Here is a 15,413-nt window from a genome sequence, read left to right as displayed (position 1 = left end):
TACCGAGTGCAGCGCTTGCCGCACACGCACAAGGACTGAGTTTTGATCTCCAGCACTCACAGAAATGCTGGCCGCAGAGGCTTCTTCCTGTCATCCAGCACTGGGGCTGTCTAGCTAGGCTAGTTAAATTCATGAGCTCTAGATTCAGTGTGAGATCCTGTCTTAAAAAAAATAAGGTGGAGTGATGGAAAGATGGCTTCGCACTTAAGGCACTTGTCTATGAAGCCTAAGGACCTATGTTTGGTGCAAGGTCACTCATGTGCACAAGATGGCACATGCATCTCGATTTTGATTACAGTGGCTGTAGCCCTGGCATGCCAATTCTCTCTCTCTCATTTAAAAAAAAAAAAAAAGTGGAAAAAAAGAAAAGGTAGAGATGGAAAGTAACTGTAGTAGATACCATAGTACAACCTCTGGCCTCCACAAGTACCCACACATGTACAAACACATGTACACATGGCACATATGCATATACATGCCAAGAAAGATGAGTCTTTTAGACAGGAAGATATTCATCCATAAGAGTAAACCTTAGCTGTTCAACAAACCTATGAAAAGCAAGGCATTTTTGCCTCGAACTCAGCAAACCAGAATATCCACCAAAAGACTTCGCTCCAGAAGGCTTAGCTTTAATCAGTCGTAAATTAGCCCAGTAAGAAGACACTTCAGCCTTCTCGCAGCCAATACATATGGAACTAGCCATTTCTGCTTCAGAGTCCTGGGCCGTTATTTAATTGTAATTGAAATATCAGTCACAGTATTTTTTTAAATATTTATTTATTTACAAGGTGGGGAGAGAGAGAATGGACACACAAGGGCATCTTGCTATTGCTGAAAACTACAGATGCTTCGTACATCTGGCTTTCCGTGGATACCGGTTCGTTAGGTTTTGTAAGCAAGCGCCTTAACCTCTGAGCCACCTCTCCAGCCGCCAGTCACCATATTTTTAAATCAGTATAATTTGATCACTTTTTACAATCTAGCCAGCATTTTTATATGTTCCTGAGTAGCTGGCTAGCGCCAGCGTCGCCTTTCCTGTGTGTCATACTCACCCAATTGTCTTGTGTGTATTTTCTCTTAACCTTTGTTTAAGTATTTCACTCTGGGGCTAGAGAGATGGCTTAGCGGTTAAGCACTTGCCTGTGAAGCCTAAGGACCCCGGTTCGAGGCTTGGTTCCCCAGGTCCCACGTTAGCCAGATGCACAAGGGGGCGCACGCGTCTGGAGTTCGTTTGCAGAGGCTGGAAGCCCTGGCACGCCCATTCTCTCTCTCTCCCTCTATCTGTCTTTCTCTCTGTGTCTGTTGCTCTCAAATAAATAAATAAATTTTTTAAAAAATTTTAGAAAAAGTATTTCACTCTGCAGGAACTCTTTAGATCAGCATTCGTTTTTAATCATACTTTTAGTCCAAAGTAGTGGAAAACAATAGAACCAAGCCGCTGATCTCTGTTCCCAGTATAATTGATCCTGTAGAATTCATGTTCAAGGGCTGGAGAGATGGCTTAGTGATTAAGGCACTGGCCTGCAAAGCCAAAGGACCTCAGTTCGATTTCCCAGCACCCACGTAAGACAGGTGGCGCAGATGCCTGGAGTTCAATTGCAGTGGCTGGAGGCCCTGGCGTGCCCATTCTATCTGCCCCTCTCTCTCTCTCTGTGGCCCTCAAATAAATAAAAATAAACAAAAAAGTGCTGGAGAGATGGCTTAGCGTTTAAGTGCTTGCCTGTGAAGCCTAAGGACCCCGGTTCGAGGCTCGGTTCCCCAGATCCCACGTTAGCCAGATGCACAAAGGGGGCGCACGCGTCTGGAGTTCGTTTGCAGAGGCTGGAAGCCCTGGCGCGCCCATTCTCTCTCTCTCCCTCTATCTGTCTTTCTCTCTGTGTCTGTCGCTCTCAAATAAATAAATAAGAAATTTTAAAAAATAAATAAATAAAAAATAAAAAAAATAAAGAATTCATGTAGAAGTATTAAATGCTCGTACGTATATATTTTTTCTCCTAGATATGGGTCACCTTCAGGTAGACTACAGAGATAACAGGCGGCACCCAGGCGAAGACGCCTCCCTGGATTCCATTGTTGCAGTTGTGGTTCCCATAATCATATGCCTCTCCATTATCATTGCATTCCTCTTCATCAACCAGAAGAAACAGTGGGTACCGCTGCTTTGCTGGTATCGAACACCAACCAAGGTACTGTCCTCATGGGACTGGGCGGGCTGTCACTCTTGTGTGCCCTTAAAGTCTCTTAACCTTTCGTATTGCCCAGTATAGTTCATATTCTGCTATCCGTAACCTTAAATATATATTAAGCAAAGATACAATATTTGCTCGGGGCTGGACTGATCGCTGGGTAAATTACCCATCATCCATCCATAGGTGGATAAATTTTGACTTCTCAGGGTCCCAGTCTCCCAGAAGTACTTGAAATTTGCAAACGAGCAAGTGCCTCTGAATTGAACCTTAAGGCACTGCTTATGCTAGGAAGTAAAACCATCATCTGGCGCTTCTCAGCCCTCTGTCAAGGACTTTGAACGGGGAGAGAGCACTGAGGAGATGGCAAGGGAGCCCTGAGGATAAGGGAGTCCCAGGCGGTCATGTGGGCGGGTCACGGGGGAGGAGCGTGGGGAACCAAGACAGTAGACATGGTCCAGAGAAAACGGACCATGTTGAAGGGCTGGAGAGATGGCTTAGTGGTTAAGGCACTGGCCTGCAAAGCCAAAGGACCTCAGTTCGATTCCCCAGCACCCACGTAAGACATCAAAGGACCTCTGAGTTTGCCTATCTTAAAAGAAAGAAAAACGGGCTGGAGAGAGGGCTAGATGATTAAGGCGCTTGCCTGGCAAACCTAAGAACTCAGGTTGGAATCTCCAGTCCTGTGTAGCCAAAAGCGCAGAGACACAGGCTGACCACCCACAAAGTGTCTCCCTGAATTAGGTCCTGAGTTTCTGCTCATTTGGGGTCAGGGTTAAATAAGACAGCTAATTCTGTGCGTGTGCGTGTGTCTGCCTCCTTTTCTCACTAAACAGCCTTCGTCCTTGAATAACCAGCTGGTATCTGTGGACTGCAAGGGCACCCGAGTCCCGGTGGATGGCTCCCAGAGAATGCTAAGAATTGCTGAACCTGATGCGCGATTCAGTGGTTTCTACAGCATGCAGAAGCAGAGCCATCTACAGGCAGACAACTTCTACCAGACAGTGTGAATGCAGGCAGCAGCACAGAAAACAGCGAGATCGGCTCTTTAAAAAAAAAAAAGAAAAAAAAAAAAGTAAACTAGAATGTGTGCACTTGCTTAGTGGATTGTGTTGGACGGTGACTTGATTGATATACGGCACTAAGAACTGACTGGGATGGGCTCTGTCTCCGGCAGTGTGCAGAACAAGCGTATTCCCACTTCTCCTCAAGATAACTGACCAAGTGGTTTTCTGAGAACCAAAGTTTTTAAAGTTGCTAAGGTATACTTGCTTGTAAGATAGCCGTAGAGGTATGTGGGGGAGGGTACGGTGAGTTTGGTTGGGGAAGTGGGTGGGAGGGTGGTGTTGGGAAGAAAACACGGTCAGCTTGGCTCAGGGCAGACAGGCAGTAAGTAGATTGCAAGCAGTTCATGGCCCAGAGGCCGTTTCCTTCTGTTGCTTTGAAGACTGTGCTACCAGCTGCCAAGCTTGGGCCCGAATGCGCGGGCGACACACCAGGCCTTGCCATCCAGCTGCCGTGACCACCGTAGACCCACCAGCCGAGCACGTCAGAACCTTCGATAGCCATCCAGGTCTAAAGCCACGAGTTTCTTTTCTATACAGTCACAGCCAGCCAGAGGTGAATAGCGGCGTTTCTCAAAAGCGGGTCGTTAAGGACACGCGCAGTGACAGTTCTTGCTGCTTCGGTTTTCTTCCAAGCCAATCAGCCGGTTCCTAGCAGAGACCGCACAAGAACCAGGACCGCCGTTTCTTGACGTGAGCGCTGGAGCCCCTCAAACGACGCGGCAGGAAGGAGGGGAGAGAAGGACGCCAGGCATTTCCAGGGGCCACACTTCATTGCTTGTTGTCGCTTTGTTCTGTTCTGTCGTTGGTTGTTCATAGTTTTGTTGACGCTCTAGCTTAATTAGAAACTTTTTAAGAAAGAAAAAAAAAACTTTGGGATTTTTTTTTTCCTTACTATAATACTGATTCTACAAAATAGAAACTACTTCATTTTAATTGTGTATTATTCAAGCACCTTTGTTGAAGCTCAAAAAAAAAAAATTATGCCTCTTTAAACTTTAGCAATTATAGGAATATTTATGTAACTATCTTATGCTTCAGAAACAAAAGTATTTGTGTGCATGTGTATATAATATATATACATATATATTTATACACATACAATTTATGTTTTCCTGTTGAATGTATTTTTATGAGATTTTAACCAGAACAAAGGCAGATAAACAGGCATTCCATATCAATGCTTTTGATCACTTACAGATTTTTTTTTTTTTGAATATCACAAAATCTCATTTACCTGCAGTTTAATCAGAAAGGTGTGTGTGTGCGTGTGTGTGTGTGTGTGTGTGTGTGCACTGAGCAGCCAGGAGCACACCTGCTATCGAGAGGATGTCCCTTACCGAAATCTTCTTCGTCTGGATTTGCTTTCAGTTGGTTTTCAATTTGCTCCCTGGCCAGAGACACTGACGGCAGGTTTGACCTGTGCATCAATAATCAGCTCCTGGATTTTTTTTTTTTAATTTTTTCAAACAATGGTTTGAAACAACTACTGGAATATTGTCCACCATAAGCTGGAAGTTTGTTGTAGTTTGCCTCAAATATAACTGACTGTAGACTATAGTGTTAACTTTCCAAACAGCTCTTAGCACTTTTATACTAATGACCCATTTGTGCATTGATTTTTTTTTTCTTTTTAAAAATGCTTGTTGTGAAAGACACAGATACCCAGTATGCTTAATGTGAAAAGAAAACGTGTTCTGTTTTGTAAAGGAACTTTCAAGTATTGTTGTAAATACTTGGACAGAGGTTGCTGAACTTTAAAAAAAATTAATTTATTATTATAATGACCTAATTTATTAATCTGAAGATTAACCAGTTTTTGTCTTAGAATATCAAAAAGGAAAAAAGAAAAAGGTGTTCTAGCTGTTTGCATCAAAGGAAAAAGAAAGATTTATTTCCAAGGGGCAATATCTTTATCTATTTCCAAAATAAATTTGTGAATATGATGTTACCAAAACAGATTTACATCAGCCTGATTAGTATGAAATTTTGTTGACAATTAATCCATTCCTGGCATCAAAAATAATATCAAAAAAAAATTGTAAATGCTTGCTTGTTTTTCAATCATGGCCATATGAAAATTACTAACAGGACATATAGGACAAGGTGTAAAAATTTTATTATTTTAAAGATATGATTTATCCTGAGTGCTGTACCTATTACTCTTTTACTTTGGTTCCTGTTGTGCTCTTGTAAAAGAAAAACAAATATAATTTCCTGAAGAATAAAACAGATATATGGCACTTGGGGTGCACCGTCGTAGTTCGAGTTTGTTCCTTGTTTTCTTCCGAAAGCAAACCGGTCAGGGGCTGCTCGGCAGCAAAGCAGCAGGATGCCAGCATCACTCACTCCGCAGAGACTCCCCTGGAATCGGAGACAAACCGCCCTTGCGGGTGTGCCCCGGTTCTCCCAGCAGAGCAGGCCACCTGTCCAGAGGAGCCCCGGCCCCTGGAGGACGCTGCACTATTCTTGAGTGACCTACTCACCGTCAGTCACGAGTCAGAACTGGCACCTCGTTTCCACAGTGCTTGGCTGGGACCCACGTGTATGTGTGAGATTCATTCGTGTTCTGTGCACGTTGCCGCCCTACCTGAACCGACGCAGTTCCCTCATGTGAGGCTGGGCGTGGGGTTTTGCAGTTAAGGGTGGTCTGGTCGCTACTCAAGAGCTTTTGGATGAGGTTTTCAGATTAGGCATGCCCGGATGTGTCATAGCTCACACACCGCAAAGTTTGAGGTGCAGAGTCCCGGGCAGGTCACTACTAAAGAACAAAATCAGGGAAAACCTTATTAAAAGGAGCTGGAGAGATGGCTTGGCAGTTACGACGCTTGCTGCAAAGCCAAAGCACCCAGGTTCGATTCCCAAGGACCCATGTAATGCCAGATGCACAAGGTGGCACATGCATCTGGAGTTCAATTGCAGAGGCTAGAGGCCCTGGTGTGCCCATTCTCTCTGCCCCTCTCTCAGATGAATGAATAAAATATTTTTAAAGGGGGGACTTTGACTTGATAGGAGAGAGTAGATGTAACTTCCACACACCACACAGCAGCATCAGCTCTGAAACCACCATGAGTAGACAGTGCATCCTTTCAGTCTGACTTTCTCCAAAGGTGACTTTTACAGATTTGATTCAAGTTAATTGATTAAGTAATATCCCCATCAATGCAAGGGGCAAGTGACAAATAAGCCCACATGCTTTGCTATCATATAAGACATTACTTAGGAAACTCGAGTTAGGCCTAGCCATGGCTCCTCCAGTCACCACTCCCCAGTTCCTAAGTGAAGGAGTGCAGAGACGCTATGCTTACTCGAGTGGAAACTGAAAAGCCCCCTGATGGCAGAACCCACAGATTCTCTGTCAGGGAGGGAGTCCCTGTCACCACGTCAGCCTTCCTGGGGCTAATCAGAGCATCACCCGCCCACCAAGGGGAAAACGAAACAGAAAACACAAAGCTCAAGTTCCTTGAGTGTACATTTTTTGTGTTTATTCAGTGCCGTGGACGTGACCGGAGCTGGCAAGGCGATCGTGATTAGTGTGGAATCCGTGAGTAGCTGTATGTGCAATGAGCACTCTAGGAAACACGGGTGAGTAACATGAAGGCCAGCTGTGGGAACAGGCAGAGGCAATAGTTCATAAAGCACCTTAGAGGATACAAACCCCTTTCAGAGTTCGCTTCTGCACATGGAACACACCTTCCAAGTGCTGAGAGGTTCTGAAGGTGGTGTCCTAATGGTTAAAGCGTGAACGATGGTCAAACAAGCAGCACACTACAAAACCCGTTCTCTCCTTCAGCATTCCAAGTTCACAGCCCAAGGTCAAGCTGAGCGTGGGGCTCCACTTCACGACTCCCCACACGTGTGCATCTCACGCTGTCCGAGCAATACTGGTAGGTGACAGAAGCCCCTGCAAGAGTTGGGGCAGGGTCTTGCCAGCACCGAAGACCACTGACAGCAGGAATCGCCCAGTGATAGCTCTTCAGTGCAATCTGGACGAAGCAAACCCTAAGAAACTCAAACGGGCATACCACTGATTAAAACTGCACACACGCACATACACCATTCTTCGCCTTGACTCAGCCACTTTAGGAAACAGCTCATAATGGTTACATTTACCAAAAATCATCTCCAAAATTCAAGTGGCCAAGCAGTTCTTTCGATTCTACAATATGACAAGATTAGTGACATCATGATGCATTAATACTGAATCGCAAACCCAAGTTCAAGTGTGCTGCTGCGTTTCCAGTAGCAGGAAGGCTGTAACTGCCAACGTTCAGCCAAATGCCAGAGGACGGGAAGCTCAGGTCCACAGACGGTGAGGCTCACCGCTCTTAATCCTGCTCTATGTAGGACACAAAACTACAAGAAAGAAGAGAAACATTTTACATCAAAATTGATCACCTATCTCTACTTATGACAGACAGTGGGATTTTATATACGTTGTGCACTTATAAAAAAGACCGCTGTGTAATGACTGAATAGTAACATTTTAAGAGGCTGGACCCAACAGTGAGAAGACACTAATCAGAATTTCCCAGAAATGAGATGCCAAAAGTCCATGTCCCAGTGAACCACAGACGCTGGCCCTGTACCGAGGCCCCTGGAGAAGTCAAGACATGAGACAGCACCCTCATCCACATCTACCCTCAGCACAGTGGCAGCCACCAGGCATCCCTGGCCTTCACTCACCCCAAAGAGTGATAGCCGACAGAGGGTAACTTTCCAGGATAGGTGGAAAAGAGCATTTTTATTTCCCATCCCTGAACACCTAGAGGTTACATTTCCTCCACGGTGGAGCTTGACTTCTGGATTCCATGCCACCTTGAAACAGCAGAAGCACAGCACATGGGAACATGCACCCACGGGAAGCAGGCACGGAGGACAGAGCCGGGCTTGCACAAGCCAGTGGCCTGAGCAGCAGGGACCAAATGGGGGGGGGGCACCTCCTGAGCTGCAGGGCAGGTTCAGTTACAGCGCTCATTGTCAGGGTACGGAAGTGAAGCTCGTCTTCCCTATAGAACCAAATCCTACTCTCTCACAGCGTCCTAGGCACCAACTGTAACATGTCCCGCTCTCACGACGGCGCCCTGGGGACCTGCTGTAATTCACCATCCTATTCATGACAGTGTCCAAAGTTCCCACTGTATTTAAAAATCCAGACATGTTCTTTATGTTCATCTCATTCCTGTTTTTAGAACAAACCTCAGAACAATTCAGCTTTCAGACCAAAGGTAGCATAACACAGAAGCAAAACAGAGATGTCAGGTATAAAAAGAAAAAAATCAGAATTTAATAGAGAGAAAAAGCCACACATCAGAAAAGCTTTATGTTTCCCATCACAGCAAGTGTCTCTCAGTTGCAACTTCCGCATTCTTCACGTTGCGTCTTTCCTTATTATGCAGTTAAGTGAAGCAAGGCCTATCGGAGGCATAAGTCTCAGGAATCCCAACATAGCCCAAGCTCAGCTAACTGATGGAGGAACCAGGGAACCCCAAGAGGGAGGATGTGGCTGGGAGAAGCTTGCTCTCCAAATTGGATCAACTACAAGATACATTTTGTAATGCTTTCACAATCTGCTCTAGGAATAAATGCTGCCTTTTAGAACTAAGTTGAAAAGTATTAGTTTTACATGAATGTGAGCTCTTTGGTGCCCTAGACCATTCACACTTGTTCTTTTCTAAGCAGTGACCCTCGTCCCTGCCTGCCCCCCACTTCACTTCTTACTCTTCTATGGCCACACGAATTCTATCCTTTGTGATCATGACCTTCATTCTGTAATATTTATGGCATTTTTCCTTTTCCTAAGCTGATGGAAGTCTGTCTGTCTTTCCCTTCCCATCTCTGTGTGACACACCCACCCCTTTGGAGTTCCCCTCAGCACTGGTGATGTGATGCTGTTCTCCTCCATCTGCCCTCACAGGCCTTCATTTGAAACCACCTTCCTTTCTCAAGCCTCCCAAGACCCATATGGCCACACTGATATGCAGAGAAGTGTGGTGATAAGCATGGTACCCTCCACCATCAGTGTTTACCTTCCAGCTGTGGGGATTCTTTCCAGTTCAAGATCTCAAAATAAAAGTCAAAGCTGAGGCTGGAGAGACGGCTTAGTGGTTGAGGCACTTGTCTATGAAGCCCGAGGATTCATGTTCTACTCTCCTGAACCCACGTTAGCCAGATGCACAAAGATAAGGCAAGCGCAGGGTTCCACATGCCCACTAGGTGGTGCGTCTGGAATTCAATTGCAGTGGCTGAGGCCCTGGCATAATTCTCTCTCTCTCTCCTCTCTCTCTCTCTTAAAAAAAGGTAAAAGCTGCAGAGCCACAAAATGCTGGTAGCATTCATGGCCATATTTCTATCCCCACTCCACACATTAATACAACCATGCACGAGGAAGTTCCTTTTTAATCTAAGAGCAAGAAGATGCATTCACTGACCAATCGAAGCTCCCGAGCCATTGCTTATCTACTGTTATGAAACTCACCTTTCAGAATATAGTCAGTCAATAAACTTGGAACCTTCTCACTGTCCTCCTTCATGGCACGAAGAACTGAGAGATGAAGAAAAAGATGACAGCAACAATTTAAATTTCAGTTAAGACAGTATTGTGTAGCCTTAGGAATTAATGATATAACTGATTTGTGTGAATTGACAGTTATTTTCTGGATAAGGGAACACACTGAAGACTCAACAGCTTAAGCTAAGTACTTCTTGCAGATTAGTTCCCGGACTTGACACTTCCAAACATCAGAGGAGGAAAAAGGAACTGGACAGTCACAGGGCATCTGCTTGTCCTCATAGGTAGTGGGAGGTGAGGGCGGCAATGTGCACTTCTGTGAGCGGGGTTCAGGAGCCCTCTGGGCTGTGTACCTTGCCAACAGGGGAACCCCTGGAGAACCAGAGTTCGCTGCTCTCTCTAAGAAACACTAACGCCAGACTTCTTGGAAAGAGTGAGTGAAGACAGGACTTCTGGCAAGAAGCACCCAGCATCTGCCAGGCTCTCTGTCTTCTGCTAAAGACCCCGAGGAACCAGCTCCCTTCCTAAATGGAAGCTTTGCATGTGTGCGGGGGGTTGTGGGGGGCTGTTAGTGGGGGCCAAACATCAAATCCAGTGCTTTTCGCACACTAGGCCAAATGTCTAACCCTGAGCTACACCTTCCCGCCAGCCTGACGATTTTATATCCCCAGTAAAAACTAAATGATAAACAACAGCCACTCAGTTCAATGTCTCAGATTTGGGTTTTTAATCTACATCCTAGATCATGCAGGTAGATAGAAACGCACAAATAAATAGTGTTTTACCAGTGATTTTTCCCTGTAGAAACGTGCTACCAGTTTCCCCTGGGAGTACGAGAATACAATACAGTGCAATTGTCACCCCAGTCTTCTGGGATTTGGGTCCTGGCTTCACCACTTCCCAAAGTCTGGGACTTTGAAAGGTACTTTACCACTCTGTGCACAAACCTTCTCACTCGTAAAGTTACATAAGGTCCACAAAGTGTATCATTCATTGACAAGTAGATATGTTCTTACATAAGAGGTGATGGAGATGCTAACAAGTTACAATTTTTCCCAAAAAACACTTAGCTCTTAATGATTTTAAAATATAAGGAAATTAGAAAAATCAAAAACTACAAGAGTTGGGGCCGCGCTTGACGTCGTAACTATTTTTAGTTTCGCTGTCATAAGAGTAAAATACCCACCATTTACACTGACAAAACAAACAATAACCAAATGAGGAAAGGAAAAACTGGGAGCTTAGGAATCAGCGAGAGTAAGTCAGACAAGGGTTTCACTCCATCTTTGCTCACTTTTGGTTAGTATCTGGAGATCTTCAACAGAGGGTGGTCCATTTTTCTTCTCATAAGGGATGACTGTTGTCAAATACTGTCAAGTTAAAAAGCAAAAAAGCATCATTAGGTCTGAGTTAAGTTACTTGCAAAAACTGCAATGCATTTCCTGCCGGGTCCGCGCTAGACCCTCAGCAGCGCTGGCCTGTGGCGGGCGCAGGCGGGCACGCAGCAACGGCAGCGGCTCCGCTGCAGCTCGTTTTCCTGCCCACCTCGCCCTGTTCCATCCAAGCCTCGTCAGCACCAATAACCCCTTCCTTGCATTTCACAAGGCAATTTACATATTTATTTTTGTGCGTGAAGTGTACACCACCACGCCCAGCTCCACGTGTTCATTCTTAAAGTGGAGTCTACTCTAGCACTCTCCCTACGAGTTTTTCAACACATTTACAAAACAGCAAGTAAACAACAAAGTTTCAACAGCTCTGTACAACGAAATCACAATTTTCAGCATCCAAATCCTTCCCTTCCAGACTATTTTTTTTTTAATTCGGGTTAAAAACAGTAAACATGACACACATGACAATCGTAGACACGTCACAGCTTCTCTAAAAGCTGACAGACATGCCTGCCAGCAATTACCAAGCATGTGATTATTATCTTAGATTACGGTGTAAGTAGTTATAAATGGTTTTAGGTAGTAAAGGAGGTAAGAAAAGTGAAAGACTGGACTACCAACGTGAAGGGGAAATAAGCATTTCGGAATGTGGGACAGAGTGCCTCTGTCACTCCCCGTGAATGCTCCCAAGCGTCAACGCTGCGTCCTGACACTGCAGTCCGGGAAAGCGCCATCCAGAAAGGGTGGTCCAGACTCCTCTCTGACAATACTACCAACAGGCTGGAGTGACAAGCCGCTCCGCTTGCTCAGAAAGCTGGTGGTCTGTCCTGAGAACCTCCTCAGCCCTGCCCATTACTCCAGTCTAGTGCTAATGGGCAGTCAGTGATAAAAAGCTGCTTAGCAATAACTAGACCTGCAGGTCCCATGCAGTAGTAAGAATGAGCTGTCAGCCTCTTTAAAAAAAAAAGCTGTGTTTCTCTTTCCTAAGTGAGATTTCTCCTGGTGAGACTCAACTGGATAACAAATGCTTTTTGTGTTAAAAATGCCCAAGAAAGCTGGAAATAACGCTGCCTGGCTCTTCCCTCATAGCACCTGTGCCAGGTGATGTGGAGAAGCATCAGGAATCTGCACCTTGGCTGCAGACTGGTGGGTTAGGGCCTCCCAGCCACACTCCCATAGGTCAGGTTGGTTTGGAAGTTATTTTTCCAACTTGTGGGTTAAGCGCAGTGAGTGGTACAGGATGAAAATTAAAATTCAGCCATCATTCATAGAGCCTCATTCTGAGCTGCACATTTTAGTGTGACCCGGCCTTTAGTATCCATTATCTCTCTTCCTGGGAATATTTGGTTAAAAAAAAAAAAAAAAGTCTAGGCACATGATTCTTCTGACAAACTGCCTACAAGGAATATTCTACACTTCTTTCCTAATCGCATAAGACCTGACCTAAGTTTTCCTTCTAAAGGTGGAAAGTCACATGGTGAAGGGTAATTTCAGGCATATTTGCCAATGTGTGTGTTTCCCATGTCTGTGATGTCCCTGAGATTATGTGAAACTGCCCAGAGCACGTTTGTGTATACTGCTCACACGGCACGTACCTTCACACGCATGATGCTTTCTGCCTCAGTCGGCAGACACCTGAGCTGGATGAGTACATGTCCTTAAGACACACAGATTTCGGTTAAAAGAAGCAAAATATACTCTCAACATAGTTTGGACCTAAAACTCTACTCTTAACAATACCCACATACGGCTGCTTTCTCCTTAAAATGAGGACTTGTCTGTTCAGTTATTTTCAGAGTCAGAGTGCTCTACACATGCAATTCTCTAGGTCAGTGTACGAATGGCTATTCGCTCAAAGGCAGCATGGGAAACGGAGATCTGAAACATGTTGAAGAATGCAGTTAGTCTAGTGTCCAATTTGAAAAATGCTTTTCCCCACAGGCACATTCTGTTCATTGTCACGACTATAAATATAATAATGAACTTTCACTTTTCTCTTTTAAGGAATGGTCTTAGTAAATTAGTAAAAGGGCCAGTTCTTGGGGTCTTCGCTTATACACGCACGCACGCACACACACACAACACACAAAAACACGAAAAAGCAGAGAATGAGGAAAATAAGGGTAACCGAGCACCTGTTTCTCTCCACCTGAGTTTCCAAAGGTGTGGCGGAGGCCGTGCTGAATGACATGCGAGATGCCTTCCATGCTGAAGCGCTAGAGGCAGCGACACAGGCCAGGAGAAGAGGAGAGGGAAGGAAGTTCAGAGACGTTAGTAAGAGCGCACGGGGACTGACGGGCCCGCCGCACAAGCAGTTAGAAGACGCCGCGACGCCTCATTCTCGAGAAGCTGACGGCGCCGGCTCTTTTACCGTGCCCGCGCTCCTTCCGGTGCACGCGCACGCAGAAGCATCCGGCGCTCTTCACGACAGCTTTTCCTGACACAAGCGACTTGCTCCAACACACACAGTCAGTTATACACATATCACACAAAATGTGGCACATAATTTTAAGACAGCTTTTATATTATTTACCTACATTTTATCCAGTCTGAAAATTTAATTCTTAGCAGCATGCACATTTTCAGCTTAAGTTTAGATATTTCTACATCCGTTCAGACAGAGCCTGTGAACCTGACATTCAAAACCCTGTTACTTGGGAGACCTGACTGGCGCTTCCCACTGCTCTGCAGGCACCTGCCTCTGCCTTCCTGCAGGCAATGCAACATGGGAGATGGCATATGCCGCCTGGGGAAGAGAGCGGATCCCGTTTGCCAGCTGAGCCCCAAAAACCTTCTGCACAGACTATCTGCTGTTTCCAGCAAACAATGCCAGCTTAGTTCTCTCCGTGATCTCCAGGAGTTCCTAGAATTCATTGTTCTGAAATAGGATTCGGGGTTTTTGTTCTTTCTTTCTTTCTTTCTTCCCCTCACCGACCTCTCTGGGTCTGTAACACCAGACCACAGTGCTGTGGCGCGGTGAAGAACGCACAGTGGCATCCAGCTGGCAGCTGAGTCAGGGCAGGACAGGGATTCCTACGGCGTGACTAATTAAGGCAAAAGGCTCCTGAGAAGGAAGCTATCGTCTGATTCACCGGACGGCGCCTTTCCCTGGAATTTTAGGGGAAAGTTGAACCAGTAAACACATTGTCAAAGTCCACATAAAGAGTATTTTTCCAGGCCCTGAGGAGAAGAGGAGAGGACCCCACTGCAGAGGCCCTGGCTGGAGAAAGGGGTACTTCAGACCAGAGCGTGCCAAGGTGGGGCCCGGGGACACCAGGAGCCCTGAAATCTGGTGCATGAGCTCAAAGTTACTTTCTTAATATTGCTGAGACGTGGCTTCCTTTGGTTGTCACTGCACAGCGCTGGCCTGCACACTGCCCACGTCTTTGAAGTGTACCTGCACCTTGACCATGGTCACCCTTTCCATTCACTCCCTGGCATGACTCAAGGAGTGGTCCCTCTACACTCAAGGAATGCGGAGTGGTTGAGAAGCTGTCAGTCAAGTTAGACAGCAACAAAACTGACAAAAATATATACCAATGACAGTTTTTCACCACAACCTTTAAAGTTCTTTCCCACAAAAATAATGTTCTTTATAGCAGAATTTACTATTTTGGGGATTTTTAGTGACTTAATATTTTCATTTCTCAGGTTCAATTTCTGATCCAGTAAATATTTGGAGCCCTCAATAAGTAAGGCGGAGACATGCCCCAAGTCCCGTAGTCGAGGGTGTGACCCTGCCTCACTCACATGACCCACTGGCACTGCTGGAAATCTGAGCACCACACTTGTCTTGTGGGGACACGGACCACCACACTCTGCTCCTGGTGCACTTTTCCTACATCTCTCCCACATCTGGCTCTGCGCGCCCATCTGATCAAGATACTTAAGACAGCTCCTCACTTTGCTAAGAATGTAATCATTACCTTTGATGGAAATGGCCAGTTTTACAAGAAATTGGGTTCTCTGCACATCATTACATGATTTGTTCAAGCTTTATAAAATAGATTAGATCAACAAGATGGTATCCTGGGATCCAGAGTTACCAATAAAAAGTCTAGGAAATCATTTTGAAACAAGAAGTTCAGTTCATTTTTAAACAGTTTACCAAATACAGCTCCTCTAAAATGCAATTAAGATGAAAGTACTGATTTTCAGTTTAGATTACCTGGCTCCATTATCTAGGTAGGGGTCTGCTACAGCCAGACACAAATCCAGAAAGTCTCAAGTGGGGTGAGGAGCTACAATTCACATGTCAGGA

The 15,413-nt window shown here is 45.4% G+C and overlaps 2 protein-coding genes across 2 annotated transcripts in view; one reads left to right on the top strand and one right to left on the bottom strand.

The window, feature by feature from the left end:
* The window catches only part of Crim1 (cysteine rich transmembrane BMP regulator 1), a 208,539-nt gene extending 203,027 nt beyond the window's left edge, over nucleotides 1-5,512 (top strand). Inside the window, exons 16-17 of the mRNA XM_004660099.3 lie at nucleotides 1,999-2,186; nucleotides 3,023-5,512. Coding sequence (XP_004660156.2) covers nucleotides 1,999-2,186; nucleotides 3,023-3,196 — 362 coding nt within the window. The 3' untranslated portion in view covers nucleotides 3,197-5,512. The remainder of the gene's footprint in view (nucleotides 1-1,998; nucleotides 2,187-3,022) is intronic.
* Nucleotides 5,513-6,713: 1,201 nt separating this feature from the next.
* Fez2 (fasciculation and elongation protein zeta 2) overlaps nucleotides 6,714-15,413 on the bottom strand; it is a 44,123-nt gene continuing 35,423 nt past the window's right edge. Inside the window, exons 6-9 of the mRNA XM_045137284.1 lie at nucleotides 13,288-13,368; nucleotides 11,056-11,131; nucleotides 9,729-9,794; nucleotides 6,714-7,606 (exon numbers count right to left, since the gene is read on the bottom strand). Of these exons, the coding sequence (XP_044993219.1) occupies nucleotides 7,590-7,606; nucleotides 9,729-9,794; nucleotides 11,056-11,131; nucleotides 13,288-13,368 (240 nt within the window). The 3' untranslated portion in view covers nucleotides 6,714-7,589. The remainder of the gene's footprint in view (nucleotides 7,607-9,728; nucleotides 9,795-11,055; nucleotides 11,132-13,287; nucleotides 13,369-15,413) is intronic.

The sequence above is a fragment of the Jaculus jaculus genome, chromosome 18 (assembly GCF_020740685.1).
Source record: "Jaculus jaculus isolate mJacJac1 chromosome 18, mJacJac1.mat.Y.cur, whole genome shotgun sequence".
Classification (NCBI taxonomy): Eukaryota; Metazoa; Chordata; class Mammalia; order Rodentia; family Dipodidae; genus Jaculus; species Jaculus jaculus.
Note: the sequence above shows the minus strand (reverse complement) of the source record. Positions and strands in the feature narration are given on the sequence as shown.